This window comes from Selaginella moellendorffii, unplaced genomic scaffold, assembly GCF_000143415.4.
Source record: "Selaginella moellendorffii unplaced genomic scaffold, v1.0 SELMOscaffold_70, whole genome shotgun sequence".
Lineage (NCBI taxonomy): Eukaryota > Viridiplantae > Streptophyta > Lycopodiopsida > Selaginellales > Selaginellaceae > Selaginella > Selaginella moellendorffii.
The window spans coordinates 413,874-431,506 of NW_003314331.1; the positions used below are offsets into that span (position 1 = coordinate 413,874).

The 17,633-nt window shown below is 44.2% G+C and overlaps 3 protein-coding genes and 1 long non-coding RNA gene across 7 annotated transcripts; 2 read left to right on the forward strand and 2 right to left on the reverse strand.

Annotated features, from left to right (window-relative positions):
• Positions 1–1,050: 1,050 nt before the first annotated feature.
• LOC112340801 lies at positions 1,051–2,912 on the forward strand. The gene is made up of 2 exons (XM_024659829.1): positions 1,051–2,022; positions 2,071–2,912. The coding sequence occupies exons 1-2, from the start codon at positions 1,414–1,416 to the stop codon at positions 2,299–2,301; spliced, it is 840 nt and encodes a 279-aa protein (XP_024515597.1). The 5' UTR covers positions 1,051–1,413; the 3' UTR covers positions 2,302–2,912.
• LOC112340803 (uncharacterized protein At5g64816-like) lies at positions 2,317–3,855 on the reverse strand. Of its 3 annotated transcripts, XR_002990286.1 has the most exons (3): positions 3,100–3,851; positions 2,738–3,047; positions 2,317–2,668 (listed from the first exon to the last, which is right to left on the reverse strand). XR_002990286.1 is itself a non-coding variant. In XM_024659832.1 (2 exons), exon 1 carries the CDS (start codon positions 3,832–3,834, stop codon positions 3,403–3,405), a length of 432 nt encoding a protein of 143 aa, XP_024515600.1. In that variant the 5' UTR covers positions 3,835–3,855; the 3' UTR covers positions 2,403–3,033; positions 3,100–3,402. The 3 variants fall into 3 exon arrangements, 2 of the variants coding, with proteins under 2 accessions (XP_024515600.1, XP_024515599.1); XM_024659832.1 differs by having other exon boundaries at positions 2,403–3,033; positions 3,100–3,855; XM_024659831.1 differs by having other exon boundaries at positions 2,403–3,047; positions 3,100–3,855.
• Positions 3,856–4,931: 1,076 nt separating this feature from the next.
• On the forward strand, positions 4,932–7,809 carry LOC9640333. Of its 2 annotated transcripts, XR_002990280.1 has the most exons (7): positions 4,932–5,372; positions 5,415–5,621; positions 5,673–5,969; positions 6,021–6,924; positions 6,991–7,046; positions 7,099–7,228; positions 7,289–7,809. It is a non-coding gene; the product is annotated as an uncharacterized LOC9640333 (long non-coding RNA). The 2 variants fall into 2 exon arrangements; XR_002990279.1 differs by having other exon boundaries at positions 6,021–7,046.
• A 59-nt stretch (positions 7,810–7,868) lies between these two features.
• LOC112340789 lies at positions 7,869–8,830 on the reverse strand. Its single transcript, XM_024659793.1, has 2 exons — positions 8,169–8,830; positions 7,869–8,120 (listed from the first exon to the last, which is right to left on the reverse strand). Exons 1-2 carry the CDS (start codon positions 8,784–8,786, stop codon positions 7,890–7,892), a joined length of 849 nt encoding a protein of 282 aa, XP_024515561.1. The 5' UTR covers positions 8,787–8,830; the 3' UTR covers positions 7,869–7,889.
• Positions 8,831–17,633: the final 8,803 nt, after the last annotated feature.

The following is a 17,633-nucleotide window of genomic DNA, read 5'->3' on the forward strand; positions in this document are numbered from 1 at the left end:
TGCCAAGCAAAAAACATTATCAAGGGTGGTTGGAATAAATACATGCACAAGTCCTACACGATCTTAACAAAGTGTTAGCTACAACATTCCTAATTTAATCCGTTCTAATATATTTGGTTTTGCATGAAGCAAAAAGCCTTGGAAATGAATATTAATTTGCATCATTAACTTAGATGGCCCTTGACAAAGATGATACAATTGTTGGAAGGCATTATCACAATTGTTAGTATGTCCAAATATGTGTTTAAAGATGTCTAAGAAAATGCTCCAATTTGCACAATGACTATAGTCAAATTATTGCAATGTTATACCTTGGAGACACGTGGGAAACTCATGCAAACACTAAATATCATCCCAAGAATGATATGTGGCAATCACTGTAAAATGATTGAACTAATGGTACATATTATTTGTAGGATTGCTACAGAAAAACTTTAGTCAAACACAAAGATTGGTAGCAAGAGCAAAAGAAGTTGTACCATGCTCTGTGAATGTCACCATTAACTAAGTTTAATTGTTCAATTACAACCACATAACATTGATCAATTGCACTAACTACTATTCCAGAGTCAAAGGAGGAAGAAGCTATTGCTCTACTATGAAAATGAATGGAGAAAAAAGGAAAAAACAATAGACAATACAAATGCTAAATCTAAACCAAAATCCTATCCAAACACTCTTCAAGGATAATTAAAGCTTGCTTTTTAACTCCACTAATTTGAGTGCATAGAATATGAAAATGGAATATAAAAATGTGTATATCAATTAACCTAAAAAACTATAATTTATATATAGAAGCAAGTCATAAATTGTAGTGCAAGTGATCATAGAATGAAATTTGGATATATTATCACTATGGATTCTTGGAACTTAGGGGATAAATAGAAATAAATAGCTATTAAGGGCTTTTTTATTAAGCAATTGTTTCTTTTCCAGTTGGCTTAAGGGAGAGAAGTACATTACATTTGGTATTAAAGCAAATGGAACAGGTTCGATTCCTATTGATTAGTGGCTACTTAAAAATATAATATATTGGTTGCAAGCGTTGCTTATATCTTAGTTGCATCACGAAAGTTGTATTAGTTACACCACGAAGAAATGTCACGAAAGTTGTATTAGTTACACCACGAAGAAATGTCACGAAAGTTGTATTAGTTACACCACGAAGAAATGTATAATATATTGGTTGCAAGCGTTGCTTATATCTTAGTTGCATCACGAAAGTTGTATTAGTTACACCACGAAGAAATGTCACGAAAGTTGTATTAGTTACACCACGAAGAAATGTCAAATGAAGACATGTCAAATGAGGACAAACAGTAGAGGCTGTTAGTCAATATCTGTGGAAGCTGTTTCTATCCCTCTCGTAGTATATAATCCCCATATTTCATTCTTGCAAGTAGATGTGCAACGATGATTTATTGCCCAATTTATGAATCTCCCTGGAAGAAATGCAAGTGCTTTCAAATCAACACAAAGGTTCCATCCAATTCAACACAGCTCGACCGGCTATGCCTTAATCTTCCTAATGGAATGTCCAAGAACCATCAGCTCGTGGACATTGCCATGGTGATCCTACCCTACGTACGGGAGAGCTGTGCCAATTTCGAAGTTGCTTTGGAGATCAAGAACCTCTTTGTGGGAGTGGGCGACAGCGATGTAATCATCAACTCGGACGCCCTGGGATTCTACCCCTACCGCATCAAACTCTGGATCGATCCACAGCTTGACGAGATGAAGAGCCCTGTCAATGCTATCTATGAATACAATTCCCGTGCCAATTCCAGCACGCGCACCACGAGCAGCGACAACGAGATTGGAGCTCGATTTAATCTATGGGCACTGTCGCTCAGATTAAAGAAATCATGGGGGCGGTCACTTCAAGAGCCAATGGAGTGCGAGTCCATCAGTGTTGGAGATCCAGGGAACACCGCCAAGCTCGAGTGGAATCTCCTTCGCTGGAATCACAATGGGATGAAGTATAATCCATCCAAACCATACTCTGGCCTTGGCTCTCTTAAGGTAAATCATGTTTTTACTCTTCTTTTCATCTGGGCGTGATCCATATAGCCGCCATTGCGAAGAGGGCGCACAAGTATCAGTGTGGAAGACTTTCCCATCACTGTGTGGCATCTGCCAGCAACCATGGCATCCAAGTTTCCACTCCGGTTCAACCTTCGTCTCGAGGCTGACATGCATCTCGTCTGGTACACAAGAAGCAAATGGGTGTGCCGAGAGGCAAATTGCACCAGCGAGAGAGTCGAATTTTCTCGAGAGTTTGTTGTCGCAGATGGTGAGTGACAAGTCCGACTGTCATACTGCTTCGAGCGTCTATCGCTTCTTACTGTTCTTCCCCAGTATCGAGTTTGGAGCTAGAAACTTACTACACATACATGTGTCTTTCAGTGTCTTGAATGGGATTTTAGCAGGCCAGATTGCCTCTGGCAGCGAATCCAGAAATTAGCTAGCCTTGCCTGCGAAAACCCTGCTGTTTTCCTCAAAGAGATCTCTTTCCTCCTTTTTCTGCTTTACCTGATCGCTCGCGCAATCGACGTTATGAACGGGTCACGTCACGCGTCCCTGTGGCTGTAGGAAGACTCGTTGTGGACAGCAGCAGTGTTAGAAGCTTTTCTAGCCTTCTCGGCCAGATTCCAGAGCATCCCGGTGGCTACCAAGATCATCAGTGTCACCATCTTGGGTCTCGAAAGCAAATTAATAAAGCTGGAAAAACAAGTACCTCGCCAATGTCATCCCACAGCAAGATCACGCTGCAGCCGAGCTTCCTTGGCCTCACTAACCGCGTTTTGCTTCTTCTCGTCATCTGGAATTCATAGGATATTATCGATCCAGTGTTTGGTCACGAGCCGCCAGTTTACAACGCGTAGTTCTACAGTCCAGAGAAGATCAAGGAAGAAGATGCCAGATGATAAGCTCTTGTCCTGTAAGTTCCAGTTCCACTTGTGTCTTGGGAAACATCAGTTCACAGCGTTTCGTTGGCGCGAATTAATTCAGCGTAAGTGAGGCTGTTGTCGGCTGTCAAACAATTCCTGGAATAAGAAGAAGTTTTATCAACAGCGAGGTGGGCCTGAAATTCAATACCTTTCATGGCAGAGATAGGCCAGAAAAGCAAGATTCAAGTTTGCGGAGCCGCACTCTGGGTGTGAGGTACTTGTAGTTTATTTCTGCCTATAGGTACAAGCGGAGTGGCAAGATCATGGAGTGCATAAGCTCGTACCAGGATCTCCTGTCGCAGATCGGAAGTCACGAGCAAGAGCTGAATGTGGACATTGCGAAGCTGGAAGTGTCTTGATCTTGTCACAAATGGAACGACAAGGCGCAAGCACTGCTGGGATCACAGTAAGCTCACACAAGAGCTCTCATTTCTCTGCATTGATAGCTCCCTCATGATCTTAGGCACTCGCTCTGGCATCGCCGCATACAAACGTCGTTCCAATTGGGGACGTGATGCTGGGTAGAACAAACGGATCGAGCGCACGCCTCGGCGCAAGCATCCAAATCCGAGACCCCACACACAGTGACGCACGAATTGGGCGTCACATCCTTTGCAAAGCTGCCCACTCGCTTCATCATCCGATCCGACGCGCACACGCGCTTGCAAGCGAATCGATCCTGGGAATCCAAATCCTGCTGCTGCTGCTGCTCGCTCTCATCGAGCGATGATCGCCGGCGCCGCCATCTCTCCGCAATGCCACCGCCGCCACTCTTGCCGCCCTTCCCGCGCCGCCGCCGCCGGATCATCGTGGCGGAGCCTGTGATTCCCAGTAACCCTAGCCCCAGCCCCACCGCCGCGCTCCACCACGAGCCCTCCACCATCCCTCCTCCACACTAAGCTTGCCCTAGAGCATCCGCGTATATTCTTGTGTGTAGATTAGATTCTATATTGGTTCCCGTTAGTTGGATCATTCGATTTCCAATATACAAGGAAAGAAAGAATATCCCAGGGGAGCTCTCCCCGGTTGCGGTTTTGTTGGCCCTGCCAGGGCTGCCATCCGCAAGTGGGGAGGTCCACTTGGGCAGACACAGTGTTATCTTAAGACAGTTGATACTCAAGCGCTACTTTTGTTCTATAGTATGGATCTTCGCAGTTTAAAGTGTTCCAGTTTGTTGGTCTCTACCTTAAGAAAAGTTAGTAATTTCTCTGGGAGAACCAGCCTTCTGCAGGTGGTAGTTGACCGATTTAAACAAAACCTCTTCAGCTGGAACACGAAGAAGCTCTTCTATATCCTGCAAACTCCAGAAACTTTAGAATTTTCACACAGATTCATTTTTTATTACCTCTGTATCGTTTACCATCTCCGCGAGGTCTGGTGCCGCTTTCATCTTGACGCCAGAAAGGAATTGAATCTAAGATTCTAAAGAGTTTTCTTTACGTGCAGGCATTACGGCCGATCTCCACGGATTGCGATCTTCTCGCTGGATCTCGCGCTATGGATGGAGATCCTCGGCTTCACGGTCCGGAGCTTCTCGGCGCTGGTTTGGTTGAAAACCGGCTAAGACCGTCTCTCGCCACGCATAATCTCGCTAGTTGCTACTAGAGGCTTGTCCAGCCCGGTGCTACTTCCGTTGAGAGCACCCGGGACCGCCAGACAGACGTCCATAACCCGATCCTCGGTGGCTCGATCTATGATCCAACGTACTACGCCTCGCTCTTGCGGATCTAGTTGAAGGAGAATTGCTTGAGCTCGTCAACAAATGTGGGATTTTTCAGTCTTCTTCTTTTTTCTCTGTATGGCGATAAGGCTGATCTCTCTATCCGTGCAGGACACTAACGAAAAGCGCGCTAGCGGAGTATAAGCGCTGTAGAGCAACTTTGTCCTTGTACCCGGCATTAAACTCCAGGTTTGTAACAACGTGCAAAGCGTTTGCTTTTGTCTCAAGTCACTCCTCAGGAGCTGGTTTTTCTCGCAGAGCACATTGGGGAAGCAGTTCACGCGGCATTCAAGGACAAGAAATCGACAAAGAAGGCAGAGAGACGAAGAAGAAAGCTCGATTTTGGTGTGGCCGGTGGTTCTTTCCTTCCACCCGAATGCTTTGAAGGTAATTGGCGACCGAGCGACTGAGCTGAGGGGACGCCTGCTTTTGGGGGCGTTGTGGTGTCCTATCCTCTCTTGGAGAGCCAATTCACGCTGAATGAGCTTCGCTCGCTCAAATCCGAGGTAAAGAACCTGCAAAGTCTCGTTCTTTCTTTCTTTTTCTTTTTCGTATCTTTTGGAGTAGCGACGTGATCACCGCCAAACAGTTCAAAGATGCTTTCAAGACTGGCTTTCATCCAAGAACCTCTAACAGAGCAGGAGGTGGCCTCCATTGTGAAAGAAAGGAGCAGCAGCTTGGATAATGAGGCCTTTCTGTCGGTAACGCGATCATCGTTTCCGAAGTTTCTCATGTCTCTGCAGATATACTTGGAGATGCAAAAGAGCGGCGTCAAAATCAGCCCGCAAACGAGCCCAGCGTCCCAGTTCCTGAAAAGATCAAGTACCACATTGATTCACACTCAGAGGAAAAAAGCGATCATATTAATAGCCATCTTTCCATGGGGGACATTCCTTCTTTCTTTCTAGGGATGATCTCTTTGACGCTGTTCAGGACGGTATACTGATCTGGTAAGTTTCCGGTCGTGTTTTCACGCTGAAAACTAATCACTGGTCTTGCAGCAAACTGATCAACGTACCATCGATGAGAGGGCTCTCAATATGAAAATCTCAATACTTGGGAAAAGGTCGAGAATCACACACAAAGGCAATTGGTTGCTCGATTGTGGAACATTGGAACCGAAGATTTGATCGCTGGAAGAGTTTCCATTTTATGCGCAAAAACTTTTTGACTGATCTTGTTTTTGTCTATGCAGTCTCGCTTCGTCCTGAGCATCAGTGTTTTGTCAGATTCAATTCCTTTCTGGCGTCAAGATGAAAGCGGCACCAGAGCTCGCGGAGATGGTAAACGATACAGAGGTAATAAAAAATGAATCTGTGTGAAAATTCTAAAGTTTCTGGAGTTTGCAGGATATAGAAGGGCTTCTTCGTGTTCCAGCTCAAGAGGTTTTGTTTAAATCGGTCAACTAACACCTGCAGAAGGCTGGATCTCCCAGAGAAATTACTAACTTTTCGTCAGATCTTACGGTAGAGACCAACGAACTGGGAACACTTTAAAACTGACCAAGGATGGGGAAACATACACCGTACTTCTAAACGTCTTGGCTCCTGAGAGCTGCGATTTGTCTCCGCTAGATCTCCAAGATCCATACGATAGAACAAAAGCAGTGCTTGCTCAGGGATGGAGGCGCAAAAGCTCGAGTAAGATGATACAAACTACCAAAATAGAATCTAGTCTACACACAAGAATATACGCGGATGCTCTGGGCTAGGGTTACTGGGAATCACAGGCTCCGCCACGATGATCCGGCGGCGGCGGCGCGGGAAGAGCGGCAAGAGTGGCGGCGGTGGCATTGCGGAGAGATGGCGGCGCCGGCGATCATCGCTGGATGAGAGCGAGCAGCAGCAGCAGCAGAATTTGGATTCCCAGGATCGATTCGCTTGTGCGCGTCGGATCGGATGATGAAGCGAGTGGGCAGCTTTGCAAAGGATGTGACGCCCAATTCGTGCGTCAGTGTGTGTGGGGTCTCGGATTTGGATGCTTTTGCCGAGGCGTGTGCTCGATCCGTTTGTTCTACACAGCATCACGTCCCCAATTGGAACGATGTTTGTATTCGACGATGCCAGAGCGAGTGCCTAAGATCATGAGGGAGCTATCAATGCAGAGAAATGAGGGCTCTTGTAAGCTTACTGTGACCCCAGCACTGCGGTCCATTTTGTGACAAGATCAAGACACTCCTCGGCTCCATCAGAGTAGCGAAACTCTGGATTTTTGCTCTTGCTCGTGACTTCCGATCTGCGACAGGAGATCCTGGTACGAGCTCATGCACTCCATGATCTTGCCACTCCGCTTGTACCTATAGGCAGAAATAAATTACAGGTACCTCACACCCAGAGCGGCTCCGCAAACTTGAATCTTGATCTCTGCCATGAAAGGTATTGAATTTCAGGCCCACCTCGCTCTTGATAAAACTTCTTCTTGTTCCAGGAATGGTTTGACAGCCAACAACAGCCTCACTTACGCTGAATTAATTCAGGATCATGAGCAAGACTCGGAGACGAGCGGGTTTTTCGTGTGTGGATCAATAGCCTTGGTATAACAAGTATGGAGTTTCAAGGTAACAAACTTTGCTGTGAACTAATGTTTACCAAGACACAAGTGGAACTGGAACTTACAGGACAAGAGCTTATCATTCTTCTCTGGACTGTACAACCACGCGTTGTATACTGGCGGCTCGTGAACAAACAGACAAGCAACGAACTGAATGCTGGATCGATATAATCCTGTGAATTCCAGATGAAAACGCGGTCAGTGCGACCAGGAAGCTCGGCTGCAGCGTGTTCTTGCTGTGGGATGAGGTACTTGTTTTTCCAGCTTTGTTAATTTGCTTTCGCCAAGATGGTGATGATCTTGGTAGCCACCGTGATGCTCTGGAATCTGGCTGAGAAGGCTAGAAAAGCTTCTAACACTGCTGCTGTCCACAACGGGTCTTCTTACAGCCACAGGGACGCGTGACGTGACGCGTCCATAACGTCGATTGCGCGAGCGATCAGGTAAAGCAGAAAAAGGAGGAAAGAGATCTCTTTGAGCAAAACAGCAGGGTTTTCGCAGTAGCTAATTTCTGGATTCGCAGCCAGAGACAATCTGGCCTGCTAAAATCCCATTCAAGACACTGAAAGACACATGTATTTGTAGTAAGTTTCTAGCTCCAAACTGGATACTGGGGAAGAACAGTTAAGAAGCGATGGACGCTCAAAGCAGTATGACAGTCGGACTTGTCACTCACCATCTGCGACAACAAACTCTCGAGAAAATTCGACTCTCTCGCTGGTGCAATTTGCCTCTCGGCACACCCATTTGCTTCTTGTGTACCAGACGAGATGCATGTCAGCCTCGAGACGAAGGTTGAACCGGAGTGGAAACTTGGACGCCATGCTTGTGGGCAGATGCCACACAGTGATGGGAAAGTCTTCCACACTGATACTTGTGCGCCCTCCTCGCAATGGCGGCTATATGGATCACGCCCAGATGAAACGAAGAGTAAAAGCATGATTTACCTTAAGAGAGCCAAGGCCAGAGTATGGTTTGGATGGATTATACTTCGTCCCATTGTGATTCCAGCGAAGGAGATTCCACTCGAGCTTAGCAGTGTTCCCTGGATCTCCAACACTGATGGACTCGCACTCCATTGGCTCTTGAAGTGAGCGCCCCCATGATTTCTTTAATCTGAGCGACAGTGGCCATAGATTAAATCGAGCTCCAATCTCGTTGTCGCTGCTCGTGGTGCGCGTGCTGGAATTGACACGAGAATTCTTGTAATAGATAGCATTGACAGGGCTCTTCATCTCGTCAAGCTGTGGACCGATCCAGAGTTTGATGCGGTAGGGGTAGAATCCCAGGGCATCGGAGTTGATGATTACATCGCTGTCGCCCACTCCCACAAAGAGGTTCTTGATCTCCAAAGCAACTTCGAAATTGGCACAGCTCTCCCGTACGTAGGGTAGGATCACCATGGCAATGTCCACGAGCTGATGGCTCTTGGGCATTCCGTTAGGAAGATTAAGGCATAGCCGGTCGAGCTGTGTAGAATTGGATGGAACCTTTGTGTTGATTTGAAAGCACTTGCATTTCTTCCAGGGAGATTCATAAATTGGGCAATAAATCATGCTGCACATCTACTTGCAAGAATGAAATCCATCTATCTATTGATCTGTTTTTTGGGCTTATGGTTTAGGGATTATATACCAAGAGAGGGATATAATATAAATTAAAGTTTTTGGGTTAATTTATGAATCTTTCTAGAAGAAACACAAAGGTTCAACTTGACCTGCTATGCCTTAATCTTCCTAGTGGGATGCCAACTTGGTTAAATGGTGTTGTTTGTTTTGTGTTGATTTGAATGCACAACTCATCAATCTATCATAATAAGGAGGGAGTGCCAAACTTTTTGTATGCCAAATCCAGCTAATTGCAGCCGATGAACTGTTAATGGTAATGGAAGGCATGACACGTGTCACATGTAATGTGTTGACTCAGAGTGAATTGTTTTTGTTTTGTAATGTTTTTCTAGGGTTTATGAAATGCCCCTACTGCTGCTACTGATTCCCAATCCAAATCTGATTCACAATCCAAATCTAAGGCACTGCCGCTGGAACAAGCCATGTCTTGGTACTGTCGCTAGACTGTCTTGGCCACTGTTGCTAGAATGCTAAGCTCAATGTGCCTATGGGTCTGATGCCTCTACGGAGGAAAAGACCAAGAAGTGGTATGTCTAGCTTTGCTTTGACAATCTTAAACACTCACTCAGCTTTTTTTCATTTTCTTCTTCTTTTCCTAGATGAATATTTGAACCAAGAAGCAGAGAATGCAAAGACATTGTCTCTGCGACAGCATGTGATGTCCCCACCATGCTTCCGGAACCTTTTGTTAACAGTGATGTGTTTCCTAAGAGAGCTAGGCAGGGTATATTGTTATTTTTCATTTTTCTTTCATAACTTTGGTATTCTCATACAGGATGTGTCTCTGCTTTTGGCTCTTCATTGCATTACCATGAGGAGTTCCATCAAATCAAGGTATTTGTGGTGCATAGAATTTGTATGATCTTCATTCTTACTCCACTGTTAGGAAATAGGATGAGGCGATTTCAGCTATGTTTATAAAGTTCTCAAAAGACTTGGCAGCTGCCTATATGCTGTAAAGCATTCCAATTGGCATCTGCTAAATGAGGGAGATCGTTTTGTCACTATATTCAAGAGACTATGATATTGATTTGGCAAATTTTTCTCTTTGCAGGAGGAAAGCACTAAGAGAAGTTTAGGCACTTTCATGTCTTGGTGAGTTGGCTTTTTTCTTTCAGTATTACCACTGGCTTCCTCAAAACTTATCTAGCTTCCAGGTTACCATGAAAACGTAGTGTGTTACTTCTCTTCATGGTTCGAGAATGACTTTTTGTATATCCAAATGGAGCTGTGTGAGACAAATCTACAAGACGAGAGCCTTGCATGGACATTCACGGAGAAGAAGCTGACCGAGGTGATGTTTCAAGTAAGCAGCTCAATTGTGTTCTTTTCTTAGTTTGTTATGCATGGCAGCTCTTAAACGCTTTGAAGCACTTACACTCGCACAGCCTTGCTCACCTAGACGTGAAGCCCAACAACATCTACATCCGTAATCGCGTCTACAAGATTGGTGACTTTGGCCTCACTAGTCAAATTGATGGAACCATTTCCATCAAGGATGGCAACTCAAGATATCTCTGTAAGGAACCAACTCCCCGAGATGTCGTAGGCCAAAGGATCCCCGAAAGCTTGACCGAAATGACAAAGAGTTCATCGGATGGGACCGAGTCGAAGATTGAGTCGATGCATACTCGAGTCTAGAATACCACCAAGGAAACAACTCTAGAAAAAGTTCACGGTATTCACACTATGTGAGAAATGCACCAATTTAAATGAGTTAGGGGTAACCTCTTTGTCTAATGCTGATGCGCTACCAACTCAAACACCTTCCGACCGTCGCCGACAAGGAAATGACCAACAGAGTCAGCCACCCTTGCTGCTCTGGGAGCCACCCAGCTTAAAAAAGTGTGATATGCCCTTGCCCACAAAGACATAGAGAAAGAAGCCAGAGGCCCCAACCCTCCTGAGCAAAGAAACCAAACCCGTCGGTAAAGTTTAGATAGACTACTGTAAACAGGCAGTTAGAGTTGTTTACACGGTCACACCCTTTTGAACGAAATAAGGAATATCGACAGAGAGGCGGGTGATGTGACCAGTTGACAGTAGTTACCCCATGACTAGAGATTTCACCATGCACACGAAGTGCCGAAGCTAGGCTGCCTATACTGGCTGCAATTCAAAGATCAATATATAGACAATATCAAAGTCATAGACAATGATATCTTAGAGTGTTAATTATTTGTAAATATATCTTAGATTAAAACATAAAAGTATTCCAAGTAAGTTATCATCTGATAAACTAATATGACAGTATAGGAACCACGAAAATCATCATAATCGGTAAACATAGGAATCACCATCCAACAAAATTCAATAGCAAATATATCATCAAGGAAACTCATGTGAGACACAAAATCCCTAGGCCCCAAAGTGGAGCCAGAAGGGTGCCATGTGGTAGTGGCCGAAGCGAAAGCTAAACAAGCATAACATGTTTGGACCAAAAGCTCCGACTTGAAAAGTTGAGAGTGGGAGTGGAACTCCCAACAAAGTGCTCGAGGAATGAGCACGAAGCGAGCAATGAGCGAGGCTCCAAAAAATGGACCCAAAAGGACCAACACATGACACGTGGAAGTGTCCGAGATGGACCCGAGTTGGAGTCTGAGGTGGAGTCTGAGATGGAGTCCAAGATGGAGTCCGAGATGGACCCAAGCTGGAGTCCAAGTTGGAGTCCGAGATGGAGTCCGAGATGGACCCAAGTTGGAGTCCGAGTTGGAGTCCGAGATGGAGTCCAAGATGGAGTCCAAGATGGAGTCCGAGATGGACCAAGACGGAGTCCGAGATGGACCGAGACGGAGTCCGAGATGGAGTCTGAGATGGACCGAGACAGAGTCCGAGATGGAGTTCGAGAGGGACTCGAGATGGAATCCGAGATGGAGTCTGAGGTCGAGACTGAGACCGGGACCGAGACCGGGACCGGGACCGAGACCGAGACCGAGATCAGGACTGAGACCGAGCCCGAGCCCGAGCCCGAGTCCGAGTCCGAGCCTGAGGTCGAGTTCGAGTCCGAGTCCGAGTTCAAGTCTGAGAGGGTGAAAGCCCAAAGCATTCGTCTCCCAAACCCTGGGGGGTTTGGTGAGCTCCAAAAGTATAGTAAGGGGGAGGACTGCAGTGGAGCCAGTTTAGACAGGAAAGGCTAGTTTGGCCTAGGAAGGCTGTACCCAATGTTGGGTTATGAGCTGCCCACTAGGAAGTCCAAGACTAGAGTGAACACGGACTGACAAGCGGTGGTGAAGTGTTCAAGAGCCGGCTCTAGTTCCCTTGGGAGATCAACTGGCTGATGCTCCTAGTCCAAGTGTGAGTGGCACTACCTATTTGGATACCTAGCGTGGCTCAATGGAACCTCGCTCTAAGCCCATGGCTAGAGCACCTAAAGGCGGAAGGCGGGGAGAGTACCCATGAGGCCCGCGTAGGGCCACAGTGTTCCGAAATGTTGTCCCAAAGTCCCAGTCTGTGGAAAAGAAGAGGAGTAGCCCTCCGGTGTGGTGACCAAGGACACAGTCACACAGTGAGGAAGTCCTAGAGGACAGTGGGACTTAGTGGTCGGGCTCGTGGGCCTTGATCTAGTGGCAGTGTTGGCAAACATGGCCAAGGATAGAAAAGGACTTGGTGGAAACCAGAATGGAGATATTGGGGAAGGCTATTCTCCATGTTTGTGGGCATCCTAAGGATGCTAAAGAGTGGATCTGGGACGACCACTCATGGGAGAATGGCCTAGTCTTGAAGAGACGGGATTGCAATGCAGGTGGTGTTAGACCACCGATGTGACCAAGGTGAATGAGCGTAGCCTAGCGTAATGGGCTCATATGTCGGTGGTACCTTGGGGTATCGGTCATGGGATCAGACACGTGGAGCACTTGGACCAAGTGCAAAGGTTGAGTGGCAAGGATGCCATTCTCGGGGCTAGCAAGCCCAAGTCCAAAATAGGACTTATGGAGGTTGTGAGTGAGACTTCTCCAAGTGGTCGGAGGTGTGGTTAAGTGACTAAAGTAGAATGGAAAAATTAATCGCTTACAACTCAATAATGAAACCTAACTACCGAGGATGGCAACAAACAGTTTACTAAAGATAACTCAAAGAACATAGAGTATCATTGACTAATAAGCATTATGATCGCGAATGTATCTTCTGAAGGAAATAACATCCCAATCTATCAAAGTTAACTTGAGCAATAATCAACAAAATAAAATGATTGCAGCAAAACCAACAAACACTCATTCATGCCAACTATCACACTAGCCAATCTAAATAGATCCCAGTCAATAATACCAAGGAACTCAAGTTGCTTAAGTAAGTGTTAGCAACATCCTACTGATGTCTCAAACCCAAAAGACCAATCCAAAGCAAACCACAAATAACATATGGTATTGCGAAAAACCATAAACCACCAAGGAGAACAATTAACTATTATGAAAGAACATCAATCATCCCACCAATGAGGAGATACATAATCATCATCGAAGAAACAATCTACCATCCCAAAGAACAGTAAATCATTTTATACCAACAATAATCAAGCAAAACCTTTTGACAGTGATAATCAACTATCCTAGATGACAGTCAATCATCACCAATGATTGCTAGATGTAAATATTAACTTCAACAGTGAAGTTATGAGCTAAAATGCCGTCCCCCAACAACTCCGAACAAATAGAATAATAAGCATAAAATTCAAAGAACCAAAAGCTTGAAGAAGCTTATAGCTAAGTCTTGTCTAACAATAATCACGAGTCTTACATGAACTAATTTCAATGCTAAAGAAGAAATCATGGTATAACCCACAATACCCTCTTCAACACATCCATAAGCAAAACTTCATAATGCTAAAGCTAATGAAGAGTATATCTGCATCAACCCAAAAGCTAAGTACAATAGAGTTATGCTCAACAAGTGATTATCAAATCGATCCTCCATGAATCCATTTTTAGCACGACATAACTCACTTCGTAACAAGCACAAGGAGAATCATCAATGATCAATATATCCCAACTCAAATCCAACAAAGAGTCAAATATTTCAATATCAATCACTAACTCTCTCTCACATAGAATTAATATAGTTCATGACTGAATCACTTTTAAAGGAAAAGCCAAAGCTGAACCCTCTACTAAATAGTCTCGTCTAGAACATAATTAACTCAAACTTGCCACTCAGTTTGTTTAAACGTCAACACAATTGCTAATTAGCAAATGCACAAATGCTAATAACACAAAGCCATAGCCAAATCATCAACACTATCTTCATCAAGACTAATGAAACTCAATATCATCCTACGAAGAAGACATCTCATTTCACTCAAATCTCAACATCAATAATGTCAATGACAAGACATCACTTCAGTGTCATCAACACCATAACAAAGCTAGAAGAAAGCACGAATGAATCACCACCCAAAACTTCCTAGCAACTAAGCTAACTAAGGTCAAAGATACTTTATCTAGTATTCGAGACCAATCTTTTAGCAAAACTTAGTTACAGATAACACATAATCAAGGAATGAATCACCACATCCAAAATTCAATAAAATCTAACACCATAGACTAAACGTCACCAAATGATATCGACAAAGGTAGAATCGATATGCCAACATGGAAAACCCATGTAAGTATAATGACATGATCTTTCACAACACCATCCGATAAAGCAAGCCCATCACTGCTAAATCGTTATCGAGCGAAGCAAGTGTCAAACAGTCCTCGACAAAGTCTACAAGCAATCATTAGTTGTCAAACAACTGACAATCACTCTTTCAACTTGCCTTCACAAGACCCAAACACTAAACTCATGCCATCAAGTTATATACTTGTCCAATAGTAACGTAATACCTCATGTACGAGATATAGGTTCATGGACAAGCACGAACTAAATAACCACTCAAATCCAACTCAACCGAAATAAGCTCACTAATGCATTTAGCCAATAGCTCTGAACATGCCTTAAAGAGGCTAGCTATGCATGATCAACACTTAGTCGAAACTAAAGTGAAGACCATAAGATGGACTCATATCAGTACACAACCTCCTCATAGACAAAGCTATAGTACGGGTACCAACATCTCAACCTCAAACAACTAAGTTAAATATCACCATCTTTAGCCAAGGTGCAGGGCCACCAAGACCAAGTCAAGATCAGTGAGAGCTTACTACTCTCATAGAGTTTTAACAAAATGCAAGGTGCAACCTGCCACTGAGCATAATACTACAAAAGAAAGGCACAAGAGTCACCCTTCTTAGAAAAGCACAACGGCCACTTTTCTACACCAACTCTAAACTCTATCAAACTCAATAGCTTTATCCTCAAGAAGTCAACACCCCTTTCGGGCTGCATCATACAAACTATTTACTAAGGTCTAAACCAACTAAAGTCAACTCCAACCTTTTCACTAGTTTGTACTGGCTTATGAAAATGGAATGGTTTTCGGGCAAAATGATTAACAGATCAGCCATTGGAAAAGCCTAAGAAAATTTGTGGAAAATTTTCCATCCTAGAGAAAGAATGCCTCCTAATTTAGGAATGCAAACTTTCAAGACAACCAACTTCCTCCTACTAACAATTTCACATAGGTTCACCTCATCACAAATTCTTATGATCCATCAATATGCTTAAGCATCGAACCTCTTTGCCCATTTTCCGAATCCAACACCGACATCCGCAAAGTGCTAAATGAACATCCAAGGCTTGATCATGAAGACCATATCTTCGGACATTCACATTGCACTTCAACCACCTTCAAGATCTAATGTGAAGCCAAAACACTAACAAAGAAAAATGACATGGAAAATCAAATATTAAAGAAAATTCTTCATCACTTGAACAACAATGCTACTTCCACTAACACAAGTGCTAGCAAATGTCAATGCCTCAATTACATACCTTCTCCATCCAACAATCTACTCCAAGTGCTAACAGATCAACCAATGAGCTATAGCAAATGAATGCTACAACCCTTTTATAACACCTCATGGGCAAACTCTCAAGGAAACAAGGTACCAACTTAAACTTAGCATAATAGACCACTATCGAGAATCCAGTCAAAGCTACTACAATGCTACTATATGTAAGTAGACTAGCTTCACTATCAACCACTTTGGGGTTGATCATCATTTAACTAAGTAACTTCGTAAACACATTACTCATCATCACATGGATATGATATAAAATTACAACGACTTGATCATCAATCAAGCAACATCTGTGTCATTACTTCAAAGGTTCATGTGACTATCAAGTGCCAACTCAATTCAACAAAATGCAACATAAATGCCACACTTCACCGATAGAGATTACGACACCTAACACCATTAACTTTTGTTCACAACATGGACAAGCTCATGCCACTCTCTTTCCGACCAAAACTCAAAACTAATCCAACACCAAGCTACTCAAGGAGCAATAACAAGGTTCCCCGGAGAAGAATTGAGCATTGCAACTTAAGTTTTCCAATAGCAAGCCCAAACTAAATGGTTTAGCATTTCACCACTATTCATCCCACGACTCATCACTTGCAAGACCATCATTTCCAACATACATCAAAGTAGGGACTCTTGATTGCATAATGTGAACACGAGCAATGAGTGAACACTTCGTTGCAAATCGTGTCTCAAGAAGAGAAAATGATTTACGTGTTTGATACTTTGTCCCTAATGACTCTCTTTTCGGTCTCATCTTTAACTAAACCTTAAGTTTGCTTTCGCACTGCCTTCAATCCAATCCAAGAAAAGTTTATGAGAGAGCACCGCAATGACTACTTGAACCAATAGACTAATCCTTATAGTCTTGATTGATCCACTTGTAAACATGCTTAGGAAGGATCCACTAGTGCCGTGCTAAACAGCTATGGACCAGCCTATTTACCACTCATTGCAAACCCAGGGAAGGTTTACTTTCACTTATGGTACATGGAACAACTCACAAAACCACCAATAGGCTAACATCAATCCTGCCAACTCAAAATGTAACTTTGAGTTGCTAATGTGCCTCACTCACGAGCCTAATCACCTTTTTATTCTATATTATTTGAGCTTGCTCTTGGGCTCATAAGATGGACTGAGTTGTTCCGTTTGCATGAGTTTTTGAACCAAATCCATACCCAAGGAACAATTGCGAAGTCTTAGCACCCAAACGTGTACCCACTTGGATCATCGTTTTCATCTCTGCATATGCAACGAGACTAGTTGCCCAATCTCATTGAATAGTACTCGCTGAGACTTATCCTCTGATACCAAATGTAGTGCATGTGGTTTTTACCCTTTATCCTATGGTGATTTACCATAGGATAACACCACGAAGTGGAACCTAAACCCTCTTTGTGCCACGTGATAGATGCCATGTGTCACATGCCATGTGTCCAACAGACAGTGGTGTGGAACCCGAGTTTCAGGGCCTTGGGCCACTGAACGAAGGAACAGTGCCAAACTCCCAAGCATGGAGCCAAGGAGTGACAAGACTAAACCACGAAGCAACTTCTGAGCATATAGCCCAAGGAGCGAAGGGATAGGGGCACGGAGCGACTTAAAATAGTCCTAGAGTATCCAACATCCCAATGCCAGGACCAACATGCAAAATAGAGCTCAATGGAGTCTGGTACTATTTCAGTATACTGGTGGCCTAACGTGAGGATATGGGTACTCCACCAGCTAACATGGAGTGGAACTTAGGCTTAGACCCAAGCCAGACGCAAAACAAGGACAGGCACGCAAGCAAGAGCTAAACTATACCTCAGGTTGGTCAACCATGCCCAACCTACCCACTATCCCCACTATACATTTGGAACCCCCCACAGCAGCA